Consider the following 12,516-nt stretch of genomic DNA (forward strand, 5'->3'; position numbering starts at 1 on the left):
CGATAAAATGTTCAACAACGCCGGAGCGAAAGATATGAAACTGTCCTTTGATAAGGTGAAAGGTAACCCTGGCTAAAAATGGACCAAAATCAAGGTAAAAATAGAGCATCTCACCATCATGTGACTACTTCAACAATGGATTTCTACGTCTTAAAAAACAAAACAAAACAAAAAAAACGTCTATTTCATGCAGTCTTGGACAAGCCGTTCAACCTCAGTGTCTAAAGGTTTCTAGTTTTTTTTTTTTTGTTTGTTTTTTTTTTTGTGTTTTTCTTTTCTTAGCACACAGCATAGAATGTTTTCAGTGTTGTTGAATGTAGCAATGAAGGAGGGTGCAAGTTTGGGGCAACAACATGCATAAAGAACAGTGCATAGGTCCAGGTGATCGGGCCAGTCCCTGGTGATCTCCAGTGTTTCAATGACCCTGGGAGGTGGGGGCGTAGGAGTCCAAGCTTGGGTGACTGACGCCACCTTGTGGACACATAGCCATCCTTTTGGCTTTTAGCCTCTTTTTGGAGCTTCAAAAATCATCCGCCAGGCTCGGAGGTAAAGTGAAAGCACTAATACACAGTGCGATGACCTTAGCATGGTGGTTTTGTCTTCTTTTATCACCTGTTTTTTTTTTTTTTTACTGAGTCCGGTCTGCTGTGTGCAGTTTAGATCAGTCATTTCACTGCAGAGCCCTTTCTAACACACAGCAGACCAAGAAACGACCACTCGAAAGAATTCACAAAGACGTTTGTGGGAAGGTAGAAGAAGAACCAAGCTTAAAGATCAAGCTAACATGCATAAAGTCTTCAGACACTGTTTTGCTAAAAGCCATCACGGCCAACTTTTTAACTTTTTTTCCTGAAGAAACCATAGTTCTTTTCTTTTTGTTTTTTAGATTGTTGCTGTTCTGTACTTCATCTTTTGAAGAAAAGGGAAATAATAATGGCTTAGTAGCTACGTCATTCTCTCACTTGTATTGCAACTACCTTTGGTAATCAATCAACAGAAGAGATAACCCTGAAACATCTCAAGTCCTTTTCCAAACGCAGCATTGTTAGAAATGTCTTCTCCAAACAGGCTACCCTGTGTGTGTATCTCCTCCCTAGAAAGGCCTCCATGTTTATCACGTGCACACTCATTCCACTCTGAATCCACGCTTTTTAAAATCTACTCCGAAAAAGACCAAAGTCCAGACGAAAAACCCGCAAGGCAGAGAGGACAACAGAGAGAGGGAAACGGAAAGAAGGACACCGTCATGTCCTCCAGGAAAAAACACACCGACAGTGACGGAGGATTGCAAAAAAAAAAAAAAAAAACGCCTCCACCCATTAGGACTTTGAGGTGCTTCACCGCTTCATCATCTTGCAGACGAAGCTGACGATGGCGGAGGCGGGCTGGTCTGGGTCCAGCTCAGCAAACAGGTGGCTCACATTGTCTGTTGTGCTTCCTTGTTTTCGTGCGACAAATCCAAAAAGCCTGCGGGAAAAAAGGAACATAAGGCTTTTAGCATTTTGATAAAGGCTCATTATTGGACACTGCTGTGGAGGTTTTGGACGAACGAGACGGAGTCCAGCTTTAGGGTTGCTGGTCAGATGTGGACACAGGGTTTTGGGGGACACTCCGGTAAACAAGCTTTCACTGTGTGTGTGCCTCAGTGAATCTACTGCTGTTCAGTGCTCTCAGGGTTACGGATGTTGCTGATAATGGTAGTCAAAACATAGCACAGGCAGAGATCTTGGTGTGTGCCATCAGTTAAGATGGTATCTGGCCTGCATAGGTCAGTCTGACGAGGAGAGAGTTCTATAATCAAGGGTGGAGCAGCGATTTTAAAACTATAAAACTGTTATTAAGTCAGTGGTTCTAAACATGTCATGTTATGTCTTCATTTTAATTATTATTATTCCCCCACCCTTTGACCATTTTGCAACTTTCCCTCGTCCCATTTTTGCCCCTTATCCCAAAAATTTTACACTTTTTTTTTGCTTTTTCAGACTTCAGCTACCTTTTGCCAATAAATATCCCCTTTAACCAATTTTTGCCACTTTTCATGCAAATAAGCAACATTTTTCCCAAAAAATAACACTTATTTTTATTTTCCCTATGGTTAGCCTCTTTTTGTTCTACATTTTTGCCTTTTTTCACTATTGTTTGCCACCTTTTGCTCATTTAAGCTACCCTTTGCCATAACATGCCACCTGTTTCCTCTTTTTTGTCAATTCTCTTGCCACTCTTGAGTACTTTTGGACCATTTTAGTCACTTTTCACTCTTTTCTTACCACGTTTGGAACATTTTTTGCCACGTTACAAATTATTTGTCACTTTACATACACTTTACACTTCACTTTACATTTTTATGAAAGTGCGGGTGTCGCACTCCCCCGGGTGAGACGTACCTGTCTGTAATTACATATCTGACACTTTAGCGCCTCCATCTGCATGTTGAGGAACAGCGCTCCCTTCTGGCACATAGAGGGTACTGTATGCTCCCAAAATAGCACTAGTCAAGTGAATAACTTGTGAATTACGCTGAATAGGCACAGCACCTTTAAAACAATTTCAGAGACCAGGGATGGCAACGGCAAAATCAAATTTCGGCAGAAATTATGGACGAGAGAAACAAAACACATACATGTAAAACAAGCCAAAAATATTTAACAAAACGTGAACTGACTGTTTTGAAAATCACACTTGGTCGTTGTTTTCTTAATAGCTTTGCATTGGTTCTTCTCATCTTTAATATTCAGTTCAAAGGTTTTCTAGCTATGAGTTATTAATATTTACACTATTTTTCTGTTACGTCATCTTACTTTGCCCCATTTTTTTTTACCTGCACAACTTTTTTCTATTTCTAATATTTCAGCTGAATTTGTGAAGTTAAAAACTACGAGCATTCTCATTGGTTGCAATCGTTTCACATTCACCAAATTCACAAAAAATACATATATATCTATAAATATTTACCTCACTGAGCCACCTCCTTCCTTACCCCATCTGTTAAAAAAGAGAGTATTTACTTTAGAGTGAGTTGATAAAAAACAAAATACAAAAGATTTGTGTTTAACTGATGACAAAACACTCACTTTCTGTCCTGGGGGTCAGTGTCACAGTAGGTTACTGTGCTGATAGGGTAGTGTCGTCTGAAGAAAATCCTGAAAAACAATATGTATATCTTAAGTGTTCAGGATAACAACATGTTACAGAACAAGCAAAACATGTGGGGTAAAAAAACTAAAAAAAATAAATTAAAAAAAGTCAAAAATCATCTAAATTTACCTGACTAAATTGACTAATTCATTAATTTAGACTAAAACTACCACTGAGTAAGGAATTGCGGGGTGCGGCCCCTGAAGAAAATGTATTATTACTGTCTGAAATACGTGATTGCAGAATTATCACAATTTTTCGATCAAGGTGCCCTGAAAATGTTTCATTCTTCAAAAAGGGAGGTGGTGTCTCTCAAGTTGGACTTGTCTTTTATTTTGAAAGACACTTTTCTTTTGACAGGCATATTGTTAAATGCATGTTGCACAGGAAAATATATAGATTTATAATAGATAGATATAGATTGCCACAGTTTCTGATGTTTTCGGGAAGTGTATTCCATAATTGTACGACACAAATGCTTACTTTAATCAAACTTGTTGAAGTTCCATAAATGGAGCACTTCCCTTAGTAATCACTACATCACAGTTTGTCCCAAAATGCTATTTTTATGTAGCTTCTAAACCTCATTGCTACTTTTAAAGCTAATCTCGTCGGCTTACCCACCTCCTCTGACTATCTGTGAGTGTGATGCCCTGCGTGGACACCCTGAAGTGAACCGTGGTGGCGTCTGGCAGAGGGTTGCTGGCCATGGTCTGACTGATGGCCTTGGTAATGGCCTGAGGCCCAGTGAGAGACTCCATGTCCACAGAGTTGATGTAAAGCACATTGCACGCTAGGAGGAAACACAGAGTCACTGTTACATAAAAGCAGCCGCTGGAATACAGCAGCGAGCGTGAGCGTGCACGTCGCAGGAGGAGGAGTTTGGAGCACGCACGACGGAAAAGGATTGTCATGCACTGCACATGGATAATAAAACCATCAACTGCCTCATATGTTTGTGCAAGCAGTTTAAAAGCTTAGCTCAAAGCTGGAATTTAAGCATTTCAGTGATAGAAGAAGTGCATTATGGGATGGAACAATATTTACCATGAGCCTCTTCAGGAACCTTCTGAACTGTAAGATAATAAAGAGAGTGTGTGAGCAGCAAATCCTCTTTTTCTAAAACATTGTACATTACAGCATTTATTCAGGGATCCTTAAAGTGCACATGTAGTGAAATAAAAAAAAAAAACCCATTAAAAAAGCTTTTTAGAACAATTTGATTCTGGATTATTATTTCGGAAGTGCACAAATATGGCGAGCAACTGTGATGACAGCTGTGTGAAAAGATATCTGTTCATGGATGGGGGGATCGGCGCCGAAAAGAAAAGGTAAAAACTCAATATTTAGCCACAAGGAGGTGAGAGGGAACAATATGGTGGGGGTGCGGTTCGTGCCATGACACCTGCACATGTAAACAGAAACGTAGTAGTGATCTGAACAAGTATGTTTACATGCTGCATTTAAGGACTTTATGTGAAGAAAATCTGTTGCGATTGTGTCTGCTTTCAAACATAATTTTAGCTTCGTGCCCATTAGCGTTAGCATTAGCTTAGCAAATTTCGTTCGAGCATGTGTATATTATGAAGCTAACGTCTGGAAAACTCTTCCTTAGTGTCGTTATTTGTCTTAGAGACGCTAAAGAAATGTTTTTGTGCAGTTTTTCTCTTGTTGTTTAGCAACCATTAGCTTTACACTCCACCATTGTTCAGAAACTGTAGACCAACAGAACACTGTTGCCTAGCAATTGCTAACAGAAATCAGCCAACGTGCATCATGTCCTATTCAAAATGGTGGCTCTCCATAATTGATGCCCGAAGGTATACAATTGTTCTAAAAAGTCCTTTTAAACACATTAAACATGTTGTTATATATGGTAAATTTTCACTACAGGTACACTTTAAACTGATTTTGTTGTATATTTGATGATGAAAGCTCACCTGCGCCTTGTTTGAGAAGCTCAACAACCGGATCAGTCGGAGTGGCGAGCTCGAGTGCTTCTTTGTTTGGGTCTGAGGTGACGGGAAATGTTGGGACAGTGTCAGGGAATAATGCGCACTATTGAACGTGTTATGCTGCGTTCACACCGGACGCGCCGCAAAATGTCAATGGGAAGACGCGGCGAGAGGCAAATTCTTCCCCTGTTGGTCGGCGCGCGGTTTGAGAGCATTTGCCGCGGCACGTGTGCTCCCGTTTTTCCGTGACATTCGTCATTCGCTGGAGTTGAAAACATTGAACTCCAGCGGATGTTTCGCGTGATGCGCATCAGAGTCTTTGTTGCCAATGACGTCAGCCCATCAATGCATTTCAGCATGGAGGAGAAAATAATCATGGCGATGTGTGACCTCCCAGAGCTCTGCGACATGGCCAGTTTGGTCATCCGCATCATCCAGGCGCAGCTCCTGAAGCACACAGTGAAAATCACGGAGTTCCAGGAACGAGCGTTTTGACGACTCTCGCTTCCACAGAAGGTTAAGAGCAGAGATTGTACTGGGGTCCTCCATAGTTGATGGTGAAAATCAAATTACATTTTCTAATTACAATTATGTTTTCATCTATCCATGTTCAATTACAACTCAATTATGATTACAGCGACCAGCATTTTTTCCCAATTACAATCATTATTTTCCCCTGACAGTCAATTGCAATTACGTTTTCAATTATGAAAGTTCAAATTCAATTAATCACATTTAATGAGCCTTTAATAAATAAACCGATTAAAATGTAACCTTCCTCTTGTGTTAGCATTCTGTTAGCATCTCTAATGATAACGGGTCAGTTTGACCCATGTCTTAAATCAGCTGTAAAATACACAAAAAAATATTACTCTATCATCTATCATGTAATTCATCTCTTGGTTACCTTGTTAGGCTTCCTAATCAATGGAAATATTGGTATTTATATTTTTGGTGTGGGCATCTGAGCCTTTTTTCTGTCAGTATACCCCTAGATTTACATTTTTTTTTTTAAATGGTAAAATGATCCTGACAGGACAGAACTGACAGGTAAATATGATATAAAACATATTTTAATAATTATTCACTATATAAACTCAATTGTAGTTTTTACAGAGTTCCCATGACAATTACAGTTACAACAGCAACATATATTTCCAAGTACAATTACAACTACATCATATTTGTAATTAATTGTCAATTGCACAGCACTGGTGCAAAGAAAGGGAGTCTGGTTGGCGGCTTTTTTATATTCGCTTTAGACGCGCATATGAAGCGAATATGGGGAGAACGTTTTCCGATGCTGAACGGTGTGAACGCAGCATTATGAAGGAGCGCCGACTGACCTTTGGTGGGGATCATCAGCTTACATGGCAGAGCCAACGGGGTCATGGAGTGTTGATACACGAGAGCAGAGAGACATCCTACAAACACAGAGAAACTCTGCTCAAAATACATCCTTTTGAATGCGATGGAACCTGAAAGTTAACAGCCGACTCACCAAAATAAGGCTCATTGGGACAACCCTTCAGACGGACGCCTTTGGGGCTCGTCTCAATGAGGAAGTGACGCACCAGCTCGTTTGTCATGTCGCCAACTGGGAATACAAACCAACACACGTGACAATAGCAGTGTTGACTAAAAGTTTTCCACTTGTACTTTTATGTTTTTAATTAAGTGGGAATAACAAGATTATGACTTGAATGAAAACTATTTTTCAATGAAATTCACATTAATCACTCACTATGATGAATCGTCACATGGGACGAAATCCAATGAAATCTCATGTGATCATGTGGTTTTACACGTTGATCACATCAAATTTATTCTGATTCTTTTCAAGTCTTTTTAAAAGCATAAACTCCTATGCTAGATATTTGAGTTGACTATATCTAACATATTTAGTTGACTAAAATCTTAATATCATTGAGTAGTTGAAAACCTAAAAATAGAAAAAAAAAAAAGGAAAAAATAGGAAAAAGTGAAATCTTAACTATAGTTGAAATAGCCACTAAATTCTGTCTAATTTTAGTCCCATGTCCATTCATGAAATCAAAATTTTCTTTCAAAATTAACAGACTAAAAATCTGTGTCAGTTTTCATCGACTACATTCATAAATTCATTTTTATACATTGTAATTTATTAAAATAACCCGAAAACTTTATTAAAATACTTTAACATTTTTGTCGACTAATAAAAACTATCATTTTGTCACAAAATCCAATTTGAACTCATGTGAGAAGGTGGTTTTACACATTGATCACATCACATCTGTCTGTGTGTATTTACAAACATTATTAATAATAAGGTTAATCAATGATAATTTAATATTTTAGACGACTAAAACTGAATTAGTCCCAATGACTAAATTCTGCATTTTAGTCAAGAGGCTATGACAAACTAAAATTTGCTTTCAAAATTAACACTGGCGGAAAGTAGCCTTAATTTTGTCGACTAAAACAATTTTTTTTATATATATATATATAGTGATTTATGAAAATCAGACATTGACAAAAAACTTTGTCAAAACATTTTTGTCGACTAATAAAAATGAAACTATAATTTCGTCACTTTAAATGAAATCCAATCAGAACTCATGTGATAATGTGGTCCTAAGCTTTGATCACGTGTGCATAAACTCAAGGCTTCACCTTTTTTGTTCTGCTGGACTGTTGGTGGAGGACAGGCCACCTTCATAGCCAGACCGTAGGCGCCGCGGAAGGAGTGGCTGTCCCTGATGATGAAAGCCCCCGGCTCTCTGTCCTTCAACAGGTTAATGGCTGCAACACGACAGCATAAAAACAGAGAACATAGTTTACTAATTCCCTGTCTGAGTTCCTCAGCCTGGCATGCTGGATGGTTCTTTTTGTTAAACCTCACCTTGCTCTCGAGAGATATCTGGTTTGTACCAGAACTTGGACGTGTCCTGCACAAACTTGACGTTCATTTTAATGTCAGGATAACCATCTGTTTGGATGGAGAAGAAGAACATTAATACTTGAATATTTGTATTTCCTGAAGAAAATGCAAGCGAGAATGCAGGTGCTGGCCCGTGTCGCACTGCATTAGCTTAGCATTAGCTAGCGTTAGCATTATTAGCTAGAATTAGCATAAATTAGCCTTAGTACAAGTTTGCTTTAGTATGAGCTAGGTGTCAGTGCTCAATTCTTTCACGCTGCATTAGCATTATCTAGCATTAGCATAAAATAGCAATAGCTGGCATTATAGCATGAGCTAGCTGTCAGTGCCTACTCCTTTCAAGCTGCATTAGCTTAGCATTAGCTCGCGTTAGCATAATTTAACATTAGCTAGCATTAGCATGAGATAGCTGTCAGTGCCCGATCCTTTCACGCTGCATTTCGTACTGCATTAGCTTAGCATTAACATTAGCCAGCAATAGCATAATTTAGCAATAGCTAGCACTATCAGGAGCAAGCTGGCAGTGCCCAATCCTTTCATGCTGCTCAGCTGAGCATTAACATTAGCATTAGCATGAGCTACCCGATCCTTTCAAGCTGCATTTCGCACTACATTAACACTAGCATGAGCTAGCTGTCAGTGCCCAATCCTTTCACACTGCATTTCATACAGAATTAGCTTAGCATTAACATTAGATAACTTTAACATTAGCTAGCATTAGCATACATTAGCATTAACTAGCATTAGCATGAGTTAGCTGTCAGTGTCCAACCCTTTCACAGGTCTGATCCGTTCAGATCCGTTCAATGCATGCACATAAACTATGCCACTTTCTTCACTCGCAATCTTTACAACAGAGCTCCACGGACGTGATATATGAATGTAAACCGACATTTGTTGATTATTTGAATTGTACAAATCTAAATATGTGGCTATTCTTGTGGCGTTTTTAATTGTTAATTAAAAAAAAAAGACAAGAAGGAAAAACCACCGCAAGACGATGTATACAAAAACACAATACACAATATTGACAATCAAAAACCAAACAAAAAATTAAATAAAAGTTTTAAATAGCAGGGTTTTAACCTTTTAAATTGTACACAAACTGCCGTAAAATAGGCCGACTAGATATATAGAGAAAAAAAAGTTCAAAAAGCTGAAATTTCTAATAGAAGTGGATGGGAATGAAAAAAATTTGCACACACAATAACTGAAAAAGAAACATGATCAAAAAATCATCGCACCATATATGGACTTGGAGACGTCTTGGAGTGTGTGCGTGCCGGTGAGGTTTGGCGTGCTGCCCCCGCTGACGGGCGTCTGCATTAGGTTCTTGTTGTCCACCCTCTCCACGTCCCCACTGGACAGGTGTCTCTTCTCTGGCAGCTGTGGGGACACTGGGAAGGCGGGGGTGGAGGGCGGCTGGGTGCTTCCTTGGCGTGAGGCGGCCCCCAGCTCGTCGGGTGTGCTGTGGCCGCTGGCTGCCGGGCGACGCCCCATCAGGGGGCTGGGGGGCACGCCGGCGGCTGCTGTTCGAGGGTTCCGGCCAATCAGAGGGCTGGAAGGGACTCCGGCTGGAGGTGTGTGACGGGTTAGGGAGGGGCTGCCTTGACCCAGGCGTCTCTGCAGGGCGGGGCTGGGGGGGGTGTTGGTGGCCACTGTGCGGTGGAGAGTGTTGGGGCTGCCGGGAACAGTGTGGACGCCCATGATGTTGACCTGGGAGCCCTCTGGGGAGGCGGGCCGGTTGGGGTAGACGAAGGCGGGGCTCTGCGAGGTGCATTCAGAAGAACCAGTCCTCCTCCTGCATTTAAAATAAGCATTATTACTCCTAATATTTAGAATCTCACTTTGAATCACTATCAAAGCAATTTAAATTTTTTTAAACATCTTATCATCACAGTTTGGTATTCTTGCCAAGGGGGCAAAAGAAAAAATTAAATATATAGAACGTCTCAAGATTCACGCCAACCACAATGTGTGTAATGATAATATATACAGTAACGCAAAAATGATTACTAACATAATTGATAATGTTGATGCGTCGTTCAATGTTGTAAATTTGTGATAAAATCGCTCTCTGCTGAATAAGAATTTCGCAACAAAAGAAGAACCAAGTCACATGACTCGAACGCCAAAAGATAACTTGCATTTTTAAAAGAATAAGAAATTAATTCATATATATTTTGTTTGATCACACTTAAAATATTTCTATATCATGTATCTTTTCTAATGAATTTGGGAAAACTGTAATGCCAGCCCCGTAAACGCTGCGTATGCTTATATGATTCCTATATTTAAAAAAAAACCCTTAATTTACTATATCATCAGCAATCAAGTGTCCAAGAGACACATTTATAATCAAGGTACAATGAAAATATTAAGTTGGTGATATTTTGCATCAAAGTAGATAAATTACAAAAATGTTCCATCAAGACCAATTGAAACCAGCACTGATATGATATTCTCCAACTTCTTTAATGTGATAATAAGGAGAAGAACTTGGAACTTTGTGTATTTTGTTGTCCTATATGTGTTGTTTTGTGTTTTTTTTTTGTCATTTTGTGTATTAGGATTGTCATTTTGTATATTTTACAATAATTTTGAGTGTTTTAGAGTCATTTTGTACGGTGGCTGAGAACACATTTACAAATACCACAACACATTTACAAATAATTGCAAAACTTTTACAAATGCCACAAGAAATGTACAATTTTGAAAACAAATATTCATAATTATTATTTAAAAAAAAATGCAAAAAGCCAAACACTTTTACAAATGTTGAGACGGATTTACAAAGGCACATTGTAATTGTAAAAGTGTTTCCATATTTGTTCATTTGTTTTGACCTTTTGTAAAAGTGTTGTGGTCATTTGTAAAAGTTTTGCAATAATTTGTAAATGAGTTTTGCACTTCTCAGCCACCGTAATTTTGTGTGTTTTACACTCACATTTTGTAATTTTGCATCTTTTCACCTATTTCGTATGGGTTTTCTCTTTGTGTTTTTTTTTTTTTTTTGTCATTTTAGAGATTTTACACTTATATTGTGTGTTGTCATTTTGTATATTTTCTCTCATATGGGTTTTCTGTATTTTTTTAGTCATTGTTGTGTATTGTTGTATTTATTTTGTATATTTTACCCTAATTTTCAGTGTTTTTTTTCTCATTTTGTATGTTTTTGCTGTTCTTTTTTATGTTTTTGAAGTCAATTTGTGCCTTTTCTTTCTGTTGCCCATCTCTGCTTTCCAACATGCCCAAGCTTTGATGCTGGTATTTTGAAGCCTGGTTTAAAAGACTTGCTGAAGCTGAAATAAAGTCATGTTAAATGTAAGAACTAAAGTATTTCCATTGGTCTCAGACAGTGTGGTTTTGAGTAGACATCGACCTATTTATCTCTATTTAACCACTACAGTCACATTCACCATTGACTGAAACCACGCGTAGGCAAATTCTGACCACTTAGATTTGGTTGTTCGTGCTCAGAAAAGAGTGTTCTGCGTTAGAAAGGTGGACACGTACCCATCAGGAGCACAGTGGATGGGACTGCTGGTAGACAGGGGGACACTGAACGCTTGTGCTCTCAGATCTCGAAAACTGTGATGATCTGAGAAACAGAAGACCACACCCGCTTTCAGACACTTTTATGCAAGACAGCATTAAGACAGATCTGATTAGGAGAGACGCGTCAACAAGAATCAGAAGGTCTTACCTTGGTCTCCATCATTAGAATCAGAGGAGTCTGACAGTGGGAGAGGGGCGATTGGAATTTGGGATAGAAGAAGAAGAAACAGAAGAGGAAGAGGAAATATTGAGCACAACGCACTAGTATTTGGTGACGTCATTTATGAAGCCAAGAAAAGACATGTTTGACCACCAGATGGCAGCACAGGCTGGAAATGACATGCAGTAGTTTGACACAATAACCCTCCTTTCATCCTCAAATACTGACACATTTTACCCGTGGGGTCAATCTGACCCCAGGGATATTTGCCTGCAGAAAAATGTTTTCAGAAGATTTTTTGACCAAGTTTTTGTGTGTAAGGCACTTTGTTCATTCTCAAAGAATGTACCGTAGTTTTACACAGCTAAAACAGCTTGGGGTCAAATTGACCCCAGAGAAACACTAATGGGAGCATGTGTTCAGCACAATGAAATTCTACCCATCAAATTAGGAAATTCATTCAATATTAAGCGAAAAAAATAAATAAAAGCCAATTCTTAGTTTTTGAATGGGGTCAAATTGACCCCAAGGTTAAACATTATGTCAGGTGAGCTTAATATTTATCTGTCTTCAGTTGATTTTAACAATGATTTTCAATATAACTTTGTCCACCTGTCTAAAACAACACTGAAGAATTGGAATTTGAATATTTCTGTTGAGGTTATTAGAGTTTTGAACACTCACCTGATCCACCGTGTTGGTGAGCCTTCAGTCCCAGCGCTGACAATGGAGTCTTGCTCAAACCAGGAGGAGAGCGAGCTGTTACGGATGACATTGGAAGGATTGTT

At 39.0% G+C, this 12,516-nt stretch overlaps 1 protein-coding gene across 1 annotated transcript in view; it reads right to left on the bottom strand.

Moving 5' to 3' along the window:
- Window positions 1-267: 267 nt before the first annotated feature.
- Window positions 268-12,516, bottom strand: part of tns1a (tensin 1a) — a 96,358-nt gene continuing 84,109 nt past the window's right edge. Inside the window, 14 exon segments of the mRNA XM_028463327.1 lie at window positions 268-1,467; window positions 2,953-2,982; window positions 3,072-3,140; window positions 3,760-3,928; window positions 4,183-4,209; window positions 5,076-5,147; window positions 6,437-6,514; window positions 6,592-6,687; window positions 7,743-7,871; window positions 7,972-8,058; window positions 9,255-9,811; window positions 11,527-11,611; window positions 11,717-11,746; window positions 12,413-12,487. Coding sequence (XP_028319128.1) covers window positions 1,338-1,467; window positions 2,953-2,982; window positions 3,072-3,140; window positions 3,760-3,928; window positions 4,183-4,209; window positions 5,076-5,147; window positions 6,437-6,514; window positions 6,592-6,687; window positions 7,743-7,871; window positions 7,972-8,058; window positions 9,255-9,811; window positions 11,527-11,611; window positions 11,717-11,746; window positions 12,413-12,487 — 1,634 coding nt within the window. The 3' untranslated portion in view covers window positions 268-1,337.

This window comes from Gouania willdenowi, chromosome 2, assembly GCF_900634775.1.
Source record: "Gouania willdenowi chromosome 2, fGouWil2.1, whole genome shotgun sequence".
In the NCBI taxonomy this organism is placed as follows: Eukaryota; Metazoa; Chordata; class Actinopteri; order Blenniiformes; family Gobiesocidae; genus Gouania; species Gouania willdenowi.